The 24,341-nt window shown below is 37.5% G+C and overlaps 1 protein-coding gene across 1 annotated transcript in view; it reads left to right on the forward strand.

The window, feature by feature from the left end:
- The window catches only part of CAMK4 (calcium/calmodulin dependent protein kinase IV), a 267,538-nt gene that overhangs the window by 207,481 nt on the left and 35,716 nt on the right, over positions 1 to 24,341 (forward strand). The window contains exons 7-8 of the mRNA XM_055298362.2: positions 6,529 to 6,619; positions 8,966 to 9,040. Of these exons, the coding sequence (XP_055154337.1) occupies positions 6,529 to 6,619; positions 8,966 to 9,040 (166 nt within the window). The remainder of the gene's footprint in view (positions 1 to 6,528; positions 6,620 to 8,965; positions 9,041 to 24,341) is intronic.

The following is a 24,341-nucleotide window of genomic DNA, read 5'->3' on the forward strand; positions in this document are numbered from 1 at the left end:
CAGTGGCGCAATCTCGGCTCACTGCAAGCTCCGCCTCCCGGGTTCACTCCATTCTCCTGCCTCAGCCTCTCCGAGTAGCTGGGACTACAGGCGCCTGCCACCACGCCCGGCTAATTTTTTGTATTTTTAGTAGAGACGAGGTTTCACCGTGGTCTCAATCTCCTGACCTCGTGATCCGCCCGCCTTGGCCTCCAAAAGTGCTGGGATTACAAGCGTGAGCCACCATGCCCAGCCTGTTTCCTGACTTTTTAATGATGGCCATTCTAACTGGTGTGAGATGGTATCTCACTGTGGTTTTGATTAGCATTTCTCTGATGGCCAGTGATGATGAGCATTTTTTCATGTGTTTTTTGGCTGCATAAATGTCTTCTTTTGAGAAGTGTCTGTTCATGTCCTTCACCCACTTTTTGATGGGGTTGTTTGTTTTTTTCTTGTAAATTTGTTTTAGTTCATTGTAGATTCTGGATACTAGCCCTTTGTCAGATGAGTAGGTTTCAAAAATTTTCTCCCATTCTGTAGGTTGCCTGTTCACTCTGATGGTAGTTTCTTTTGCTGTGCAGAAGCTCTTTAGTTTAATTAGATCCCATTTGTCATGTCTAAAACACCAAAAGCAATGGCAACAAAAGCCAAAATTGACAAAATTTCTATTAAAGTAGAAAAAGGAATCAAAAGCCAGGTAGAGGAAGGAAGAGGTAAACATATCCAAACTCAGCTATTTAACTGTAATTGAAACCTCTTTTTCACTGAGATTTTTGGCAGCAAAACAGAAGGAAAAAATATGAATTATAAAGCAAGTATTTTCTGATCAAAGTATCCTTTGAAACTTTAGAAAAGAGCAAGTTTTCCAAGTCTCATAGGATTGCTAAATGTGATGTATTTTACAAAGGATGTGAAGTAGCAATGATAGAGTCCAAATAGCTACCATTTACACATAGAATATCTACTACATGCTCATAACATACTAAGTACTTACACACCTCATCTCTAATTCCCACTACAATCTGCAAAGTGGGCATTGCAGATGAGAGAACTGAGGCTTAAAGGATAGATAAATTATTTAAGGTCACAAAGCTAGCAGATGATATAGTTTGGGCATATTACCCCAAAGCACCACTCATGAAGTCTTTCTTTAACAATTGTTTCAGAAACAATGCAAAAAAAATCTCAATATATATATTTCTGTCAACCCATGATCAAGACTGAGGGCAAGATACTTAAACAGAACTTAGCAGAGATATGCCTTTGGCAGCAAATATTTATTTATTTTATAATATATGTTAAAAATATATTAGTCTCAACTACTCTTCAGATAAAATTATATTTGTCTTATGCTTTTTAAAAATATAAGACACTTAAAATATAAGCCAACAAATTAATTGTGCTACTCTGACTCCTACTATTTCTTTTCCTCCTCTTCCTTATTTTTATTCCTTAAAGTTTTCATTATCTTGTGTACCCCTGGTCATTTGCTTTTGTAATTTCTTTATTAAAGGTTAACGTTTGTCAAGATAGCCTTTAGAAGTAGGGTGCTACAATTGTCAGATTTGTTGTTTCTGTCTCCATTAAATTGTTAGACTGACATAGCAGATTTTAAAAATCTTCTCCCCAGTTCTTGTTTCTGGTTTGTTTTTTTCTATTTTCTTGCGTGTCTTTGCTTTACTTTAATTATGATTACATTGAACACATGGTTTATTCTAGAATACCCAGTTACCATGTTTTTATTCTGTCTAGTGCATTTATCTATTTATGTTAATTCCCATGATTTACATAATCTGTAGCTAAAATCAACAATATCTTGGTAAGATATGTTTCTCCATTATTAGGTATTTCTTTATCAGCTCTATAGATAACATTAATGTGATAATATAAAATATCTTTGCACATTTTCCCATGACCACACAATTTTTAGGAGCAAGTTTTTCTCTTTATTTTCTTTTCCTCTTCTCTGTGTACGGTGATTCTGAAGTAATGAGATTAGTGTTGATGATATTAGAAGTGTGTATTTCATTTAAAATCAGTTTTAAAAGAAAGGGAAGCATGCCTATTATTTGGCTCTTTAAATTGATCTTTTTATGTCTTCAGATGCTCCAACATAGCAGTTTTCAAAGTCTAGTCTAGTCTAGGCATCCCCGGAGGATCCTGATATCCTGTTAGGGGGTCCTGTGATGTCAAAATCATTTTACCATAATATGAAGGCATCTCAGTCGGGTGTGGCTCATGCCTATAATCCCAGCCCTTTGGGAGGCCGAGGCAGGTGGATCACCCGGGATCAGGAGTTAGAGATCAACCTGGCCAACATGGTGAAACTCTGTCTCTACTAAAAATAGAAAGAAAATTAGCTGGGTGTGGTGGCGCATGCCTATAGTCCCAGGCACTTGGGAGGCTGAGGCAGAAGGATCGCTTGAACCCGGGAGGCAGAGATTGCAGTAAGCCAAGATCGCGTCGCTGCACTCCAGCCTGGGCGGCAGACTGTGTCTCAAAAAAAACAACAACAACAACAACCAAAAACCAAAACATATATGTATACACACACACAGTGGAATTTTCCAGAGGCTACGTGGTATGTGATTTTATACCCGACAATGCAGAAGCAAATATGAAAGTCTAGCCATTTTCTGTTAAGCCAGAAATTAATGAAATTTGCAAAACTGAAAGAGTAGCACTCTACTAATTTTTTGTTTTAGAAAAGTTATTTTTATTTTAGAATGTATATTTTAACACATTTTAAAATATATAAATGTTATATATCTTAACAAATTAAATATATTTAATATTTTCAGTTATATTTTTTAATATTTTAATAAGCAATGTCATGAGCTTATTGCTTTTTCAAAATTAATAGGCATTTTAATTTATTAATTTAATTTTCATTTTAACTACTAATACAGTAAGTCTTGCTTGATATAACTCACATAAACAAAAACTCTTTGGGGTTTCCAACATTTTTTTTTAATATAAAGGGTTACTGAGACCAAAAAGTTTGAGAATGTGTGCTCTAAAAGAGTGTTGATCTTTCTAATGTTTGTATCTTTTTGGGAAAAGAAAAATCATACTTCTCATTTTCCTTCTACCTGTCTTCCTGACTTGAGATAATGTAAATGTTAGAAATTCTATTGGCCAAGTTTATCAGGGGATGTAAACAAAAATGAAATAGTGACTCCTGACATTTTATCGGTCAGATATATTTAAATGCCTCCCCCTACTATATATATAATATATATATATGAATATATCATGACTTTTGATAATCTTTCTACACCAACTAATGTTTAGCAAATTATCTCTGCATGTCTTTTTAAAAGCCAAGATCATGACCTTTAGCATTTAATTGCTTTGTTTTATTTTAAAGCTTGTTCCTTTGGTAGTGTGTAGCTCCTCGTTCTAGTATTTTTCTCTAAACTTTCCTTCCTTTATCTAGTCTAGTTCTCTTTTATGGAGTGCCAAATGATGTTTTCTTTTTTGTTGTTTTTGTTGTTGTTGTTTAACTTGCACTTAGAATGCAGCCACCTTTTCGTTTCAAGAAAGCCAGAACAACATTTAGTGACGATCTTCATATAATTAGTTCTTTGCTAAACAAAACTTACCAGATCATTTCATTTGTCACTGTTACTGTGTTCCTATGTTTAGTGTCATTTTCTTCTCAACACAATGGAGTTTCTAAATTGGGTAAGATTAGGGGGAAAAATCAATATGTTCTGTTAGTCCCAAACTATGCAATTCTTAGATATGTTCCAAAGCTACTATATGAGATATTCTATCTATCTTCCCCTTCAAACTCAGCTTATATCAAGATATAGTATCTTCCTTCTTGGGGATACCGCATGTTTTCCCTGGGTATCATTCATGGTCGAGCATGCTCCTCTATCATTCTCTCACTTCTCTTCCTACCTTCATTACCTTCCTTTCCAGTATCCTCCCCTCTTTTCCTTCGTTGTTACTTTTCTTTTGTCTCCTCACCTTAATCAATCAAGTAACAAGTCTTCATTGAGCATCTCCTTGGGAATTATGTAATAGGCAAGCATATGTGCTCTACAGCCAAATGCCTGTGTCTGAATCCCAACTCTAGTGTCTAGTTGTGATACTGTACAGATTTCTTAGCCTCTTTGTGCCTCAGTTTCCTCATTTGGAAAACAAATATTAGATGACTTACTGGTTAGAGCTGTTGTGAAGATTAAATGAGTGAACAGGTATAAGGTATTTAAAATAGCACTTAGAATACAGTAAGTGTTTAAAACATGTAAGAGCCTCAGGTGCCATTGTCACAACCTTCACACTCTGCTTTCTGTGATGCTATGGTGGCATCCCCTGGCAGGAAACACTCCCATGAAGAGTTTCTTCATGGAGACTCATGTCTAATTCCCTCCTGCAGAGTCCACACTGAGCCCATGAGAAATGTACATCCAGCTATTATTTGAGAGTAGCTGAATCTCCCTGAGGCCCTCTCTGCATTCTCTTGCTGCAACTATCCACTCTTCTTTCCATTTTCATGCATGAGCCAGTTATCTGTTTCCCCAAATCACGAAGCGATCTTGAAGCTGTACCTCCCCAACTCCCCTTACTTGGCTTAAGTATAAAGGACTCCTTGCCTTCCCGCATGAGGTAGGAAAGGAGAGAGAGTACAGCACACTGGAAACTTTTAAACCAACAGAAACATGGGCAAATGTTATGAACAGGAAATTCATGGAAGAGGAAAACTGATTGACCGAGAAGCTCAACTGTGCTAGTGAACAGAGAAAGACAAATTAAACCAAACTTAAGGTACAATCTTTGTACTCCAGCTCAGCAAAAGTTAAAAATACAGATTTAGCAAAGATGTTAACATATATGCATACATTGTTTGTGTGAGTAAAAATTGATGGAGGCTTTTAGGAGAGTGATTTTGAAGTGTGTATTAAAGTAAAAATGCTGTATGCCTTGACTCCACAACTGGACCTGCTTCCAGGTATCTGTCCTAGAAAAATACCAGCAGAAACACTCAAATATTCAAGTGCTGGAATGTTTATATTGTATTACTTGTAACATTTTAAAGATTGAAAACAACTTGAATGTCGATTAAAAATGAATAAGTAAATTAATTATGATACAAGATGCAAGAATTCAGTAGAATACACTAAAGTGATATGAAGGTAAGCTTTTAAAGATATTTTGTTAAGCAGAAAAAAAGCCACCCAAAAATTGTATTAATGATATATTTAAGTAGGAAACTGGAAGGAACGAGGGATATTATCTTGTGTATATACATATATAGTCTTCTGTTTTGGTTTGTTTTTTTGTTTTTGTTTTTGTTTTCTTTCGAGACAGGGTCTTGCTCTATCACCCAGGCTGGAGTGCAGTGGCATGATCATGGCTCACTGAAGCCTTGACCTCCTGGGGTCAAGTGATCCTCCCACCTCAGCCTCCAGAGTAGCTAGAACTACAAGGCATGCACCATCATCCCTGGCTTTTTAAAATTTTTCATAGAGATGGGCCCGTGTTAGGTTGCCCAGACTGGTCTTGAACAGCTGGACTCAAATGGTCCTTCCACCTTGGCCCACCGAAGTGCTGGTATTACGGGCATGAGCCAATGTAATACGCAGATGTCCTGAATATTTGCTATCTGTGAAGAAATCTGTTCATATAAACAAGTGACTCAGAACCTAGATTCACTAATGCCTAGAATGCTTTTTCTAGGCATTAGTGAATCTAGCCCGGTGTATATAGACTTGTTTGTAAATGCATAGAAAAAATGTTCAAACAAACTTTTTGGGAAAAAACGTTTCAAACTGATGAGGGATTACTTTTGAAGAGGGGACTGGAACTGGAACTAGGGGAAGGGAAATCAGGTAGGACTTCAGCATTTACAATGAGAATATGTTGCATGTATGCTTATACATGATTTTTCAAAATAATTTAAAGTACAATAAAATGAGCAGAGTTGCTAGATGTGATCTTTAAGATTCATCTCAAATACAACTTTCAACATCTATATTGACAGATTTACTAATTCTCAGAAGAGCCTATGAGTGCATCCATCATTATCAAACAGTATTTGTCTTGTTAACGATAGTTCTCTATAATAACTCACATCTATGTGTCTAAAATACTCACATCTATATGTCTGCTCAGACAATAATTATGAAGTCTTTGCTATGTGGGTTTATAAGAGCACACATCCAATTATGCTTTTTAGATAATAAGCCAGACAAATTTCAGTACACAGCACCTTGACATCATTATAATAATTAGCTAATTCCAGTTGATATAGTAATATCCATAAAGAGAATTGTAACTAATATTAGCTGAGGGTAAATGTGTCATTCTGGGAATAGATTCTATGCAATTTAAATTGCATCACATTTAGGTAACTATTTATAAAGTATTATTTAATGTATACAGTTTAAAACAGATTGTCCTTTATGGTATTTATTGTTAAGTCATAATATGTGTGTTCTTGAATCAGATAACTTATAGTTCTTAAAAGGTTAAGTATAGACATTCGAACCATAAATAGAATTACACAAATGTTATTTCATTATTTTCCCTCTTTAGTATCTACATGAAAATGGGATTGTCCATCGTGATCTCAAACCAGAGAATCTTCTTTATGCAACTCCAGCCCCAGATGCACCACTCAAAATTGGTGAGAACATTTCTTCTTGTTTTGTGACCCCTTTTTCCAGAGCAGAAAAAATTTTACTGTGTGGAATTTTTAAATATTGCTCCATCCAGTTTTACATCCATTCAGTTTTCCTGAATATTTGACATCTATAAAGGAATAATATGTTGTTTTGGAAGTTAGTGCTCTTTCCTGGAATGTTTATTTGGAAAATATTGCTTAGAAGTTAGTATTCTGTTGCTGGGCACACAAAGAAATCACAGCTTAGAAATGGCAAGGACCACAGGAGATGACCTTGCATTTTGTAAATAAGTTTATAGTGAACAAAATGATAGAAAAAGTAACACATCTTTTGGAGATATTAACTTTTATTCCACAGATTGCTTGGAGCTTAATTTTAGGTAATAAAGAACTTTGACATAAAATATTCAGTACATATTAGTGAGTCTAGGCATTGAGTCGCTTGTTTATATGAACAGAGATAAATTACGATCTGCCTTTCCCAAAATGCACTCCATAGAACGCTGGTTTCTCAGCAGGGTGGATAAGGATGGGAGCGATTCACAGAAATGCTATGGCTGATCAAATAAGTTAGGAAATACCAACTTTAAAAAAGTTAAACAAGATTTGTATTTCTATAGGACGTTCCAGAACCTTTAAACTGTTAACATATAAATTGACATATTATATCATATCCTATGAGACTTTTTTTTATTTTTACCAATAAGCATTTTGAAAAACTATAAAGATGAACTTTGGGAAATTCTGATCTACCCAAAGAAACCTTTAATTAGCACTTTAGAAAAAAATAAATGTTACTTTCCATGTCTCTTCCAAAGCAAATCTTCATTTCAAAAAATATTATAAACTTTATTTTCGATGAATTCTCACTAGTGGAATCTTCATTAAATCTTCTGAAGGGCATTGCTCTTCTGGTGCCGTCCTTATCTTGCTAATCTGCCAAATTCACTGCATTTACAGATGTTAACACCTTTAAGAATTAAGTTGTTCATATCAGGGAAGAGCTCAGATAACATAATGTGCTTTATGAATGCAAGAACCTAAGGAAAAAATCCTGAAAGTCCTGCTGGGCAGCCAGCTTGTTCTCATAATCACTCCTGTAAGGCAGGGGACAGCAGGCAGTTTCCATTTCCTTTCACATCACTTTCAAAGATTTAATCCTTAAAGCAATTTCTTTAAATGGATGGATAGATACTAATTTAGGCAGGAGAGGTTTTCTTTCTGAAGGGCTTCCTGCTGCTTTCACTGATAAGGATCAGGCACCTGCCAGGAAATATGGGTTTATCTTTGAAGTCTAAAATGGAATTCATTCTGCACCTGCCTCTCTTGAAGAATGCCCTTGAATGGTTTCCTGATGTTTCCTGAGTGCAAGAGATATAGCTCAGCAAATAGATCATAATGGTAGCAACTTTCGTTAATCTTTTACCTAGGTAATATTCTGAGAAATAAATAAAAAGGATTCTTACCAAAAAAATCTTATAGTCTTCTTACGAGAGTAAATTCTTATAAGTGAAATACATTAGGGACTGACATGTATTTTCAAGCTGAACAAACCTTTTGATATTTCTATTAATTCTCGTGTTACTGATGAAAGTCTATTTTTTTTCTCCTCTCTGTCAATAAACTAAAGATTCTGGATTATATCATTAATTCTGTATTGTCCCTTAGAGTTACTGTTACATAAATTTCAGAAGTAACAACATTAGACAAAATATAACTATTGCAACTATTACTTTAAGAAAAAATAGCTTGGCCAGGCACGGGGGCTCACGCCTGTAATCCCAGCACTTTGGGACCGAGGGAGGCGGATCATGAGGTCAGGAGATCAAGACCAACCTGGCTAACACGGTGAAACTCCATCTCTATGAAAAATACAAAAAATTAGCCGGGTATGGTGGCACGTGCCTGTAATCCCAGCTACTCGGGAGGCTGAGTCAGAGAATTGCTTGAACCTGGGAGGCAGAGGTTACAGTGAGCCGAGATCACGCCACTGTACCCCAGCCTGGGCAACAGAGCAAGACTCCATCTAAACAAACAAACAAAAACAAGAAAGAAAGAAAAAAATTACTTATTTGCTGAAAGCAGGGAATTGTACAGAAGAACAAAGATTAAATATAGATTTATTTGTAAATGTATTTGGAAGTCATATTTTTCTCCAATTTAAAGAAACACATGGATTGTTTTCTTTTGCTTCCTCTTGGGTGACTTGTTCCCACCCACCTTCACCCCATCATCAAATACAAAAGAAAGCAAATAGATAAATAAGTTAGTTTTATTTTTGAATAACAAATATTTTGTCATAAAAGCTGAGAAGACGTGCTTCATTAAATTTTTTTCTTGTGTTGTTAGCTGATTTTGGACTCTCTAAAATTGTGGAACATCAAGTGCTCATGAAGACAGTATGTGGAACCCCAGGGTACTGCGGTATGCTCTTTAATAATTATATTTTACTTTAATTGTTATTTGAAATCTATTTTTGTTTAGCAATCTCATTTTTTAAAATTCCTAATATCTCTATTTATAAACGCTTAAAATTTGTTGCAAATCTCTATGAGGAAGGCATATATAAATAATACTCACATCACTTCTTGTTTTCTATGCGAGGTTCAAGGATGTTGGTTTTAGGGCACTGCTGTTAGAATGCCTTTGAGCCAGTGGCTACTCTTAGACCCACTGGGCAGCAGAAAGACCATCACCACAGAAGAGGGCAAGGAAACACCATTGTTTATAGTTGGAATTAAATCCATGGGCCCTTTGTCACTTTTCTTTGCTTTTCCGTGGATGGAGAGTGTGTGTTTAATTCAGACGGCATATAGGACAATGGTGAGAATGGGGTGGTCCCTAGTTCTTTCCATGGCCTGGCCTAGCCTCACTAAGACAAGGACTTCAGGTGAGATTTTCCTACAAGAGTTCTCCAGTCCCTGCAGAGGGACCACAACTACATTGAGCTCTTCACATCTTCCTGCCTCATCTCCCAGAATGGGCTGAAGGCATTGCGATCAGAAAGAACAACAGCTTTTGACCCATACTACCATAAAACCTACTCTTTTTTTCTTGATGGTCGAATTAATTTGGCAACAACCTGAAAGCCAATAAAGTTTGTAAAAATTATCAAGAATTCCTAAAATTGTTGTAATTAATGAATAAGTCACAGATCAATTAAAATTCTAATCTAAATTATAAAGAAAAAAGACAAGATTTCAAGTTATCAATCACAAGATTAGTCATCCTTTTCTCTTAGATCAGAATATTTTTACACAGGCCAGGCGTGGTGGCTCATGCCTATAATCCCAGCACTTTGGGATGCCAAGGTAGACAGGTCTACCTTGAGGTCAGGAGTTCAAGGCTAACCTGGCTAACATGGTAAAACCCTATCTCTACTAAAAAAAATAAATAAAATAAAAATTAGCCAGGTGTGGTGGTGCACACCTGTAATCCCCAGCTCCTCAGGAAGCTGAGACAGGAGAATCCCTAGAACCCAGGCGGTGGAGGTTGCAGTGAGCCAAGATCACACCACTGCACTACAGCCTGGGTGGCAGAGTGAGACTCCATCTCTAAAAACAAAAACTTAGAGTATATTTTTACACAAATGTCCTTTATTTCAATTCATCTCTTCAGTGAACTGTTAATCACCTACTGTGTAGTCAAGCCAGTGTGTGGCACCAGGGAGATGCATTTCCTGCCCTTACACCCACCCTGGGGGCTCACAATCTACAGGAAAACAGACACGTGGCCAGATGCGGTGGCTTATGCCTGTAATCCCAGCGCTTTCAGAGGCCGAGGCGGGTGGATCACCTGAGGTCAGGAGTTTGGGACCAGCCTGGCCAACATGGTAAAACCCCATCTCTACTAAAAATGCAAAACTTAACCAGGCATGGTGGCAGGTCCCTGTAATCCCAGCTACTCGGAAGGCTGAGGCAGTAGAATCCCTTGCACCTGGGAGGTAGAGGTTACAGTGAACCAAGATTGCGCCGTTGCACTCCAGTCTGGGTGACAAGAGTGAAACTCCATCTCAAAAAAAAAAAAGGAAAAATCCAGAAATGCAAACCAAGAAATTATAGCATGTTAAGAAATATTGTGTTGTATGTATCGAGAGCCACCGTGGAAACAAAGAAGGGTGATATTTTGAATTATCTGTCTTGTTTTCTATAGCACTTATATTTGAGGTCACCCCTGCCCCAGAAATAGACAAAGAAGAACTACAAAACCAACTCCTTTTAACAACTTTTGAAATCATAAAAATCAGGTTGGCGAAGTGCGATAATATATTCATTGAAGCACATATGTGATTAAATCCGTAGAATTTTAGTGCTGGAAGGAACTTTAAAGTTCATTTATTAACATTCTAATCTTATTAACGTTCAGAGACTGACTTCACCAAGATTCCACATCTAGTTGTTAGTGGCTCAGGAATAAGAATCCAGGTATCCAAGGGCATAAAAATGATAGAATTTCCCTGTACAAAATTAATATAGATAAATCAATATAGTTTTATTCATGGAAGTATTTATCAATTATTGCTTTTATTTAAAATCTTCATTTTAATATTTTTTTTGAGACAGATCTCGGCTTACTATCCTTCACCTCCCGGGTTCAATTGATTCTCATTCCTCAGCCTCCCGAGTAGCTGGGATTCCAACACACCCAGCTAATTTGTTGTATTTTTAGTACAGACGGGGTTTCGCTGTGTTGGCCAGGCTGGTCTCAAACTCCAGGCCTGAAGTGATCCTCCAGCCTCGGCCTCCCAAAGTGCTGGGATTACAGGCATGGGCCACCATGTCCAGCTCATTTTAATTTTTTATACCTCAAAAGTATTACTTGGCCAGGTGCAGTGGCTCACGCCTATAATCTCAGCACTTTGGGAGGCTGAAATGAGAGGATTGCTTGAGGGTCAGAGTTCAAGACCATCCTGGCCAACATGGCGAAAAAAAAACAACAACAAAATAATTAGCTGGGCACGTTGGCATGTACCTGTTGTCCTAGTTACTCAGGAGGCTGAGGCAGGAGGATTGTTTGAGCCCAGAAGTTAGAGGCTGCAGTGAGCTATGATTTTACTACTGCACTCCAACCTGGTCAATAAAAGGAAACCTGGTCTCAGGGAAAAGGAAAAGTATTACTTGGACATTGGAAGAAATAAAAATCCAGATAAGTTTACTCAATATTAACAGCCTCATGTGCATTCTCTCGTACTCTTTTATGTCTCCTTGTCCATCTAAGCATTTTATAATATTGCTTTTAATGAGTTAGTATTAATTCTGGATGGAGAGGTCTTAGAAGGAACATTTGAGGTAGACATGAAGGATGAGTAAGAGTTCAACAAGTGAGGAAGTGGCCACAGGGCATTCTTTGTAAGTGGGTACAGGGAGAGCAAAGTCATGGAGGATTGGCAGCATCCGGTGAGTTTAGGTGCTGTTTGTCACTTTGTCAACTTTGTGTGACTAGAACATAGAGTTTTTGGTACAGAGGGCACAAATGGACTTGGAAAGGTCGGATGGACCATATGTTTAAAGAATCTATAGATCAGGCTAAGGGATTCCGATTTGACTTGGTAGGTAATGGTGATCCAGCAAAGGTTTTTAATCAAGGCAATATTTTTAAATCAGGTCTGTATTTTATAAATATCTTGATGATAACATTATGACATATTATGACATGAATTTAAGGAGGAAAGGGATAGAAAGAAAACAGACAAATTAGCTTTTGTAAATGCTGTTTTCTATCGCTCTCATGTCAGAATCTACACACATGCTGATGTCATTCCTTAGCTTCTCAGCAGATGACGTGTTCAATCTACTCCTAAATCCAACCATTTACTTTTTTAAAATATTTAAAAATTGTAAAAATACTATTTTAATATATTGTCCTTTCCATAAATAGGCCCTTCATACAAATAATGCCATCTTATAATGGAGGCTTATTTTCTGTTATTATTTTCTCTTGCCAATATCCGTTTCAGCCTAGACGGTAAATAATGAGGAAACAGGGAAATAAGAGGTTGAAAGTGACCAAGATGATTCTACTATAGGTAGCAGCTTATCGGGAAAAAGTAGTTTGCCATATTGTAAGAAAAGGAAGTGAAAACAGCAAGGAAGCCTGGCATAGGGGTTGGGAGGTAGACTGTACTTACCTTAGTGAACTATTTTGGGGATTGAGATGGAAAATAAAAGTGTTTTTTGTTGGCTCTAAAGTGCTAAACATAGAAATGGAATTACTATTATATAGGCGGGGGCAGTCTTGGAAGTCAAAAACAAGTAAGTTCAACATATTTCTTTACCAGAGCAAGATTCCATTTGTATATAAGTAAATATATATGTGTTCATACATACTCTTGACCCAAAGGAAATACACTAAAATATTACCTCACAATGGGAGCCAAAGAGGGGGTAGGATTTTAAGGATACACCTGTGTGTAGTAACATAGGAAACATTGGAAAACACTTGGGAAAAATAGAAGTTACAGTAATACTAGGGCCCAGGAATAGATAACCTTGAGCAGAGACAATATCTAGGGTTTTGAATTAAATACAAATGTTAATATAGTTATGAATATTTGTTTCATCTATCTTCTAAAAAATTAGATTGTTAACAGGTAAAGCTAAAACCCTCTCTGAAGATCAGTTCTAGCCCTTTCTTCCCTCACCACAGATAGATACTCCCATCAGTCTGGCATGTATCTTTCTGAGAATAAGTTGGTGGGGAGGAAACTGTCCATTTATAGAAAGAGTTGGAAATGAGAGCCAAGCTCAAGACTGGTGAGAATCATTATGATTCTATAGAAAGCAAAGACTTTACTCAGAGACTGTTTTATATTCTTTTATGGCCACAAGAGGAGACAGAAGGGAGCCTCAGGAAAAAAAAAAAAAAGTGTATTAAACTTACACATCCTAGAGACAGGAGGCACAGCAAGCCACTCAGGGCCACGCCGGAAAGAAGACACTAGGGTGGTCAGGAGGCAGAAGACAGGAGAAAGCGAAGGTTTAGACCACTGCCTTTTGGGGTATTTTCTTGGGAAAGGCAAGGCAAGGCACGGTGAACAGTTTAGGATTGGCTAGTTTGAATAATTTGTGTGGGTTGCCTGGTTCCTGGCTCCTGGCCCTGGGATGATTAAGGCAGGGGAATATCCCCTTCTGGGGTGTATAGGTCAGATGGATGAGGTATGGCACTGGACTGGTTATTCGGTATGTGAAAGGCATGCTCCAGGCTGGGTGCTTTCTTATCTTTCAGAATTAACAAGCCACAGGAGAGGCAGGCTGTCTGCAGCCAGAAAAGCTTTTTAAGATGTCAAAAACATCATAATATACATAAAGAAAAATTTAAAATATTTACAATACAGAGACTTTACATTTAACTTGAAAGGGTGTCTGACATCCATATATTTGACAGAGGTGAGGTGCGAGCTTGTTTCATTGCTTGTTAGGGTGGTTATATCCAAGGTCGATTATCCTTAAGTGCACTGTGTCTAGTTTCTACTTTTAATGGAAGGCTTTTCAAATTATATCTTGTGAGAGACTGGGTGTTTATGTTATACCATCTGTCATTTCTCAGGAAGTAAAAAAGGAAAAGCCATCCATTCTGTCTCTTTCATAGAACCTTTGCCCCAGGCTATTAATAACAGAGGGTTCTCCTATAAGTGAATCGCAAAAGAAAAATCACAGATGCTTCATGTTTAAGCAAATACTCACTATTTCCTGGGAAATGTGCCCAGTCAGAATCAAACTCCAGGCAGAAAATTAAAATTTATGGTCCAGGTAAGTGAAATCAATGATTAGTGTTCAAAAATAACCCATGAAGAGTTCAATATTGAAGGGATTCTCAACACCTTGTGGTTGAGAAAAATAAGTAGGTCACACAGACAAAAAAAGAGAAAAAAATCGATAAGTCCATAGCTCCTAATAAATGTGCTACAATTTAACTATACAATATTAACTGCCAAAATGTTTTAACTGGTCTAGATATTTAAGGCTTGAAGTTTGTGGATGTTTCAAACCCACCCACGCCAATCCTAGAAAAGAAAATCAAGTTGTTAGAGTAGAAAAGAAACCACTATGTTAAGGGCTTAAGTAAAAAAAAAAAAAATTATGTCTAATACCAATTATCTAATTTATTCATAAGCTTAAGTATGTTCATATTTCATATTTGTACTTGTCTTTATTCAAATTCTATTTTCAGAGTCTACAAGCTGTTAGGAGTTTGTTTTCTTTTGGCATTTGCGAAGGTCTCATTATTTTCTGAGACAGTCCTACTGGCATAACTCAGAGGAAGTATTAATACATAAAAATGTCCCATGTGCTAAGCCTCTAAGTGTAACAGTGTTTTCCTATTTTCAGGCTTTAGTAATGGCAAATATATGTTGTGCTTCTATTTAAGCCAAAATGAAGGCTAATTATTAACAATTGAAGAATGAGTTCCTACGATATGCAAAAATCCCTGTACTTAGAGTCTGCAGGTGCCTACTTCTACAAATAATATTGTAGAATAACAATATTCTACAATAATATTCTGAGTTTCCATAAAGAAGGAATACATATATTTCATATATACTATGACTGATTCAGTCTTAAAAACTCACATTGCTTGGTAACCAGTTAATTCTGTCATAATTATCAATAATTATAAATGGACATGGTATAATAAAGAGATGATTAAATGTGGCACTTCAACTATTGAATGTGAAGGGCACGATGAAAGTGTAGAATGACAGGTAAAAGAGAGATTCCCTCGCCTTCTAGCTCTTAAAACTATTCTTGAATGCTACCTCCCAAAGGATCAGCAAATCGTGATGGGCTAACAAAAGCCAGTGTCACCAACCTGATGTTCAATATTAAAACCACACATATATTGCTCATCTACCCTAAGGCATGGTAGATCTCCACAGATATATGGGTGACTATAGGGATAGGCTGGCCATATTTGGCCCTGTTTACCTGTTGCTCAGAGGCATAGATTGCTGGTTGTTGTTGCTATTGTGGTATTGTTGTTGTTCATGTTTTCATGCTTTACTAGGCTTGGAAGTCAGATGGCTGTTCCTACTTCAGGCTTCACCTTGAATATGTTAGTGAAACCCTCTAAATCTCAGTCTTCTCAACTATACAATGGGAATAATAAGAACATTTATTTCATAGGGCTATTATAAAGAATAAATAAGATAATGTATGTGAAGTTCTTGCACAGTACCTGGTAACTAAAACATGCAATGAATGTTAGGCATTACTAAGGTCATTATAATGAGTATCATCATCCTCATCTTTTTCTTATTACTGTTAAAAATGTGTCAATTCCTTTTATTAAGCAGTATGATTTTTTTTATTTTTTCCTCACAAGAGTAAGTCCTAATATTCGGGGAGTTGGTTTGAGGTCTTTGAAATTACTCCATCTCTGCCACAGTTCTTTAGAAATAAAAACACTCATTAAAAAAAAATTTCTCGCTGGGTGCGGTGGCTCACACCTGTAATCCCAGCACTTTGGGAGGCCGAGGCGGGTGGATCACAAGGTCAGGTGATTGAGACTCTCCTGGCTAACACCGTCTCTACTAAAAATACAAAAAATTAGCTGGGCGTGGTGGCAGGCGCCTGTAGTCCCAGCTACTCGGGAGGCTGAGGCAGGAGAATGGCGTGAACCCAGGAGGCAGAGCTTGCAGTGAGCCCAGATCCCGCCACTGCACTCCAGCCTGGACGGCAGAGCGAGGCTCCTTCTCAAAAAAAAAAAAAAAAAAAAAAAAAAAACTTCCCCCTAAGATTTAAATGACATTGATGGTTCTAAACTTTATTGTTTTATGGCCATTTTTAAGTAGTTTTTTAGATTTTTAAACTTACTAAATATGAATGTGATAGTTCCTGAGATTGGAGAGTAGTTTTAATAGGGTAAACCATTAAAAAAAAGGTAGAGAAAAATATAATCTTTTTTAAGAATATTAGTTTTCCAAATAATAGTTTTAGAAATTTTGGTATTTTTACTAGGTAAATATGATACTTCCTACTGGGTAAGTATGAAGTTACACTGAAAAATGTATCCTTCTATGTAACTTAGTATTTACCTACTTAAAATTATTATTCCAAAATTGGGAATGATTGGACAAAAGATGGGATTTGTTCCTTAGTTTTGATGACTACAGGAAGACAAAATCTCCTCAGTGGTCAGACACTGAATGAAACAGGAGAAGTTCATTGAGTCAGTTCCAGCATCTGATCTGTCAGTGCCACTTTGGTACTGGGAGTTCACTGCATTGTGTTTATTTATGGAGGTCAATGAGCTGGTCAGAGATGACCCTGTGCTCTGACAGCCTTTATCAGGGGAATTCAAGTTTCTTTGGATAGCTATGGGACTATGAGTTTCTGAAATTTTTACAACCAGAGAAAAAAAGAAGGATATTTTAATTTAGTATTTTAATAGGTTAAAAGGATAAATTTAAGAGTACTTTATTAAAAATAAACAGAATAATCTTCTCTTCCTCACACACACGCATTATACAGAGCCATTTTCAAGAATCCAGGAAGTAAAAAGCTTTTAAATAGGAATAATTTCTAGGGAGCTTATTGGAACATATCAAGCAGACCTTACATTTGAACATGTCATATGAATATTACCATTGAAAGTATTTCTTAAAATGCTGTTAACAGAACAGTTTCTAAGATGACACAGCATAATTAAGCAAGTCTTGTCTTCCATTAGTGCCCATTCATGATTTCAAGGATGATTCCACACACTTGCCACATTGCTACTTTGAAAAGAAATAACCCATTAGATTCACTATGCCAAAATTTAAGACAAATTTTCAACAGCTTATAGTTGAACAGAAGAGATCTCCGCTTAACTCTTAACAAAACAGAAAGTTAGGTTAGCCAGTAAGCTACATTTTCTCTCACATGAACACGTATGAAAAATGTAGGAACATTTAAATAAAAGAAATATATCTCATAATCTAAAATAGAAGCTTTTGGTATAGTTTCACAAAAGGCATAGGGTTTGTGTTCATTTCTAGAAGAATAAATAGCTTAAGTGAAATAATAAGAGTCTTAAATTTTACTGCAATCCAATCAAGTAAAGGACGATCTCACCCAAGAATGAATTAAATACCCAAAATGGTAACTTCATTTTTAAAATGAACTTTTAAAAAATCTCGTTAGTTAAATGCATGGTGAAATTCCAATTGCACTGACTGTAACTTTCTACTTGACCGGCTTGTGTGCTGCACACTAGGGTTCCTGTGTGGCTTTTGGACAATGGGAAAGAGACCACCAGGGAAGGGGAGAGGAAGTGAGGCAGAGTATGCTAACCAGGTCTGAAGGGTGCCCCATATCCATCTCCCCTCCTGAACATAGCCCTACTTTCTCCCTAAGGAGATTGTGTCCCCAAGCCATCATATAAGTGCCACAGGCATGCTTGCAGCATCTGAGTCAGTTGAGTAGTGCCAGGTAAAGGAAAAGTAGAAACAGACACAGGATGGTGAGGAAGGGTCATCCAGAGCTCATCTTGTTCTTGATCGTGGAGAGGAAAGGGACTCTGCAGGCTGGGCATGAGCTTAGTTTAAGCTGTGATAGAAGTTTGAAATCTGAAGAAAACTGCGTCTTTGGAGTCTTTATATTGGTTTGGTACTGCCCTGAACAAAGTGGTTTCTGTGGAACTTTAGTTGTATAAAACAATCAGGTTTTTTGTCATTTAATAAATATTTGTTGCGCTTGTATGTACTAGGCACTGTTGTATATTGTAAAGACATAGCAGTAAAAACCAGACCAAAAGAACTCTTCCTTAAGTGTACTGTAATACATTTTAGTGGGAGAAGACGACAATACACATGTAAAATATACAAGAAGAGGTGATAATTTCCGATAGAAATTATAATATAAAGTTGGAAAAGGAGGCTGGGTTACAGTTTAAACAAGGTAATTAAGGAAGGCTTTGTGTTAGAATGGAATATATAAGCAAAAATTTGAGAGAGAGAAAGGAGAGAGCAAACCACGTACATATCTAGGGAAAGAATGTTCCAGGTGAAGGGAATGGGGCACACTAATCCTGAGGCAAGAACACACCAGGTGTCTTTAAAGTCTACCGAGAAGGTTAGTTGGTTGATTGGAATGCAGTGACAAGGGAAGAAAATAGTAGGTAGGAGAGGGGATAACTAACAACTAAAGGAATGGAGTTAACATTTACTGAGATGGGAAGACATTGGAGCATCAGGCTTGGGACTTGTTAATTTCTGCATGCCTGTTAGATATGCAAGTGGAAGTGACATGTGGGCAGAAGGGAATATATGGTCCACATGTCAACTTGGCTCCTGGTATCAGTGTGGGTGTTACCAGCATATAGATGGTATTTCAAGTCATGAGACTATCAGGCATCCCCAAGGCAGAAAAGAAGACAACCCAGACTGATGCTTCGGCAACACCACCATTAGTAGGCCAGAGAGAAGAGAAGGAACATTTATTATTTACAGAAATTCAAACAGTAGAGGAAGCTCCACAGGGCAGAGTTAGGAATTGTGAGTGGATGTTGCAAGGCACAGATTTCTGGCTCAATATACAGGACAATATTCTAACAACTAAAGCTGTCAGCAATAGTAGGGGCTATCTCCTTGGTTTGGGAGTGTTCACAAAAGCTGACTGACTCATCACTCAGGATCCAAGGCTATCAGCAAGGGAAGAGAAGGAAGACTCCTGTTAAGTTTTATATCACCCATTAGGTACGTAGTGTGTGGTTATAAATAATATCACCAAAAACTGTCTATATACTCTATATGTGTAAACTAAGTTGAGGATTATGGCAACCACTTACTTAAATCAAAGTTAACCAAATATATTTTAGCTAGAGATGGCTGATAAAATCGAATCTCAAGAGATTGTCCCACTGTCCTCTCCTGACTTCTCATGTTCTCTGAGTTTAGAGACAGTCTTTTTTTTTTTTTTTTTTTTTTTTTTTGAGATGGAGCCTCGCTCTGTCACCCAGGCTGGAGTGCAGTGGCTTGATCTCAGCTTACTGCAAACTCCGCCTCCCAAGTTCATGCCATTCTTCTGCCTCAGCCTCCAAGTAGCTGGGACTACAGGCGCCCGAGACAGTCTTTTAATGTAATGGTAATCCTTAACTTCTGGGTCTCCAGACCATAAATCATTTTTGATGCCCACTTCTATAGAAGACACTACTTCGAGAACAGAACAAACTGTGCCAGAGAATTCACAGCTCTGTGAGGATTCAACTCTATTATTATATATGTGGGGGTGGGATGATGGGAGGAAAAGAGGTCAAAAGGAAGAGGTGATTGATAGCAAGTGGGTAGAAGATTTGCTTAAAATGTCTTATTTTGGACCAGAACACCCACAAAATGTTCCACTTTAAAATGTTATTACAGAAAGGATATGCATAAAATAAAAATAAAGTTTTGTAAGCATTATTATTGATAATCATCAGAGAGGTTTATATCTGTTAGAGAAAAACATAATGTTTTACTTTTTTTTTTTTTTTTGAGACGGAGTCTCACTCAGTGACCCATGCTGGAGTGCAGTGGCGTGATCTTGGCTCACTGCAACCTCCACCTCCCGGATTCAAGCAATTCTCCTGCCTCAGCCTCCCGAGTAGCTGGGACCACAAGTGCACACCGCCACACCGGGCTGATTTTTTTGTATTTTAGTAGAGACAGGGTTTCACCGTGTTGCCCAAACTGGTCTCGAACTCCTGAGCTCAGGCAATCCACCCGCCTCGTAATATTTTTCACACTTAACACATGAGGCACTTTAAATTCTAAGTCCACTACTTTATCTTTGCACCTCCATCTGCTGAAGAGATTTTTATATAATTTTAATATTAGGATAAGATGGGTTTATTTATTTTATCCTACTTCATCCCACAAAAATTGAAAGGTAGCTTTTCAACAGTTAATACCACTTTGCTGGCATCCATCACAACTCTGAAGTGACCTGGAGATTCAGTCTGATTCAGAGTTGGAGAAAATGGCAATGACTTCAAGATAGGAAGGCTCAATGGAATTTCACAGAAAAGCAAATTTCACAGGGCAATAAAAATAAGTTGTATTTTCTTTTCCTTTTTTGAAAGCACTCGGTGTTCTCAAATATTTGATTTTCTCTTCAGGATATTATTTAAAAAATAAAAAATAAGATGAGGAAAATAAACAGACTATTTACACTCATTTATAAGATTTATACAAAGAGAAAGTCATATAATTCTTGTGGTAAGTAAGACTTTTTTAACAGCTTAAATGAAAAACATGAAGTGGGAGTTGGATTGACTGATAATTGCAGTGCAAAAAATGAAGAGCCCTGGAGAAAGGAAAGAGTGAGTTAGAACATGAAGTATAGCACTTGTGTTTCAAAACACCTAACTTTTTCTTTTCTCACTCCACTCTCAAGTCACAGAAAATTAAAATGACAGAAGCACCAAATACTTTCTCAGTCCTTCTCAACCTTTCAGAGCATGGCACGCATAGAATTGAGAATGTTGCTGAGATTCACTGTAGTAAGCTGACAAGGCTGCCTCTAGCCAGAGGCAACCCCCTCTGGAAGACCGAAAGGTGTATTTCAGTCTCATCTGCACCTTGTCACTGCACTGTCTCCTGAACTGGGGCATTATCTTTTTATCAAATCAAAAATTGCACCAAGTGTTAAACAGGTTGTGCTCCTTTCTTAGCAAATGTAGAAGACAGCTAAACGAAGGACCGCACAAGGTACAGATGATCTGAGAAAATCACCCAGTGTGGAGTCTGCCCAACTGTGGGCACTGCTGCCGCCCATAGGCAGCTGCCTCAAGTGCAATCTTTTCCTCTGGGTTCCTAGGCCAAGCTAGGAAAAGGATAGAAGCAGAGAATTTCCTAATACTGCTTTTCTGCCTCCCTAGATAAATCCCCTCCGCCCTTCACTCTTCCCCCTCCTCCATCCTCCTTCCCAGAGGCATAGTTTAGAGAGACTCTAGATGCTGGGCTCAAGATACAGTGGATTTTTGTGGCTCCCAGAAAACTCTGAATTCAAAACAAGCCTCTACGGTAAAAAAAAAAAAAAAAAAAAAAATCCCAGCGTTTTCCCCTAGCTCTAATAGGGACAATAATTCTGGAAAGTCAGATTCAGGCTTTCAGATGCAAATAGATCTTTTCCTGTATGTTTTGAATTGCTAAAAGAGAAAGAGTGGAAAGAATTTTGAAACAAACAAGACCCTGACCTACTGGATCTGCAGTCTGGCCTCTACCTGCCTCATAGGCACTGCTCGTCCCACTTAGGCATAGCTGGGTACTTGAGCCATGCTCTAGCCATGTTGGCTTCTTTCAGTTCCTCCAGTGCCCCTTGCTCCTTCCTGCCACAGGGTCTTTGCATAACTTTTTCCACTTTCAACTCTCGTCTCTTTTCCTTCAGCCTCTTCTCCATTTGCCTAATTAACTTCTCTAGATCCTCTACATCTTAGTTCAAACTTTGTTTGCTCCAGTCACATGCCCTGACCTCTGTGACCAGGCCAACCCCGTACTAAAAATATTCTCCCTCCAAGCATTTCCAGTTATCACTTTGCATTTCTTCCTTTGATGTTTCTGATTAATGTCTACATCCCCCACCCAGCTGTGAGCTCCTAGATGACAAAGACTTGTTCTCTTTAACTCGCTCATTATTCCCCTAGTACCTCCAAGTATAGTTGGCCCATCACACAGCAGGTGCTTAATAAATATTTGGTGATTTCTTTAATGAGTGAATGAATGAACCTGTTGATTTCATTCACCTTAGTCTCCCTCAAATTTTTTCCAAAAGAGTTACTAATAGTGTGAAAGGTCTTCTGATGAAGAATGCCACTCTGTAGTTTTAACTCAGTAAGTAAGAAAGAATTATAAAACTCAACTAGGGCATTGACAAAATGAAAGTACGGTCAATGACCAAAATCATCCCTTTTAATTTTTCTTCTAGGAATTTAAGAAAAGAAGGCAAATTCAGCACCAATGGTCCCTGTAAGTGTGCCCTAGGCCATATCTGATGCTTTTTATTTTAGGATCATTTCCAAAACTAGTTACAATGATTTTATTTGATAAAGTGAAATTCATCCCAATCTCTAGAGGGATACTCAGTCTCTAAATGTTTCAATGGTGCCATCATCTTATTTTTAAAAAGACTTAGATCTAAATGGTATGTTAATGAATATATAATATAAAGTTTGAATTTTTGTATAATTTTTATATTTAGTTAAACTTTCTCTTTTAAAAAGGAAGTCTGGCATCTTGGAAATTCTAAGACCATTTACCAAACTTATTCTGCATTGAAGATTGGAGTATGAGGTTTTGTGGGAGCTCGGTATCATTTAGTGTTTTATGAGCAATAACATGAATGGTAAGATAATTTTAGGAAGTGGTAGACAGATTGGATTCACTTGGAACACAGCCAGAAAAATCAATAAATGATTATTTACTAATTCAGAAAAGATGATTCTAAGTCTTTTAAAATGCATTTTTAAAAACTGTTTTACAAATCAACTAGAAAAAAAAGGGGGGGCAAAGGGCATGAATAGACAATGCTCAAAAGAAGATATACAAATGGGAGAGAATCCACAGACCCTGTGTGTAGGAAGCAGATTGTTCCTGCAGGCCCCAGGAGACAGCCGAAAAACTCTGAAGACAAAGGACATAACCTCTTGGGAGCTCTAGGGCCCTACCTACCACCTGATCTCCCTATACTACCACAGCTGATGCTCTCTTGAAAGTGCCACCTCCTGGCAGGAGGCCAACGAACACAAAACACTGCAATAAACAATTCTATAACCAAGGACCCTCACAGAGTCCATTTCACTTTCCTGCCACCTCCACTGGAGCAGGTGCTGCTATACATGGCTGAGAAACCTGAAGATGGTTTACATCACAAGACTCTGTGTAGACACCCCCCACTACCAGCCCAGACCCTGGCAGCTCCACTGGGTGGCTAGATCCAGAAGATTAATAACAAGCACTGCAGTTTGCCTCTCGGGAAGCCACATCCCTAGAGGAAGGAGGAGAGCACAGCATCAAGGGAGTATAGTGTGGGACAAAAGAATCTGAACAGCAGCCTTTTAGCCTCAGATCTTCCCTCTGACATAGTCCACCCAAATGAGAAGGAACCAGAAAAACAATTCTGGTAATATGACAAAACAAGGTTCTTTCACACTCTCAAAATATACCCCTAGCTTACCGGCAGTGGATCCAAACCAAAAAGAAATCCCTGAATTGGCAGAAAAAAAATTCAGGTCGATCACTAAGCTAATCAAGGAGGCACCAGAGAAAGGTGAAGTCCAATTAAATGAGATCAAAAAAAGATATGAGATATGAAGGGAAAAATCTTCAGGGAAATAGCATAAATAAAAAAACAATCACAACTTCTGGAAATGACGGACACACTTAGAGAAATGCAAAATGCACTGGAAAGTCTCAGCGATAGACCTAAACAAGCAGAAGAAAGAACTTCAGAGCTCAAAGACAAAATTTTTGAATTAACCCAATTCAGTAAAGACGAAAAAAAGAATTAAAAAAAATGAAAAAAGCCTCCAAGGGGTTTGGGATTATGTTAAATGAACAAACATAAAAATAATGGATATTTCTAAGGAAGAAGAAAAATCTAAAAGTGTTGAAAACATATTTGTGGGAATAGTTGAGGAAAACTTCCCTGGCCTTGCTAGAGATCCAGACATACAAGTACAGGAAGCTCAAAGAATACCTGGGAAATTTATCGCATAAAGATCAACACCCAGGCACACAGTCATAAGGTTATCTAAAGTCAAGACAGAG

The sequence above is a fragment of the Symphalangus syndactylus genome, chromosome 11 (assembly GCF_028878055.3).
Source record: "Symphalangus syndactylus isolate Jambi chromosome 11, NHGRI_mSymSyn1-v2.1_pri, whole genome shotgun sequence".
NCBI classification, from domain to species: Eukaryota; Metazoa; Chordata; class Mammalia; order Primates; family Hylobatidae; genus Symphalangus; species Symphalangus syndactylus.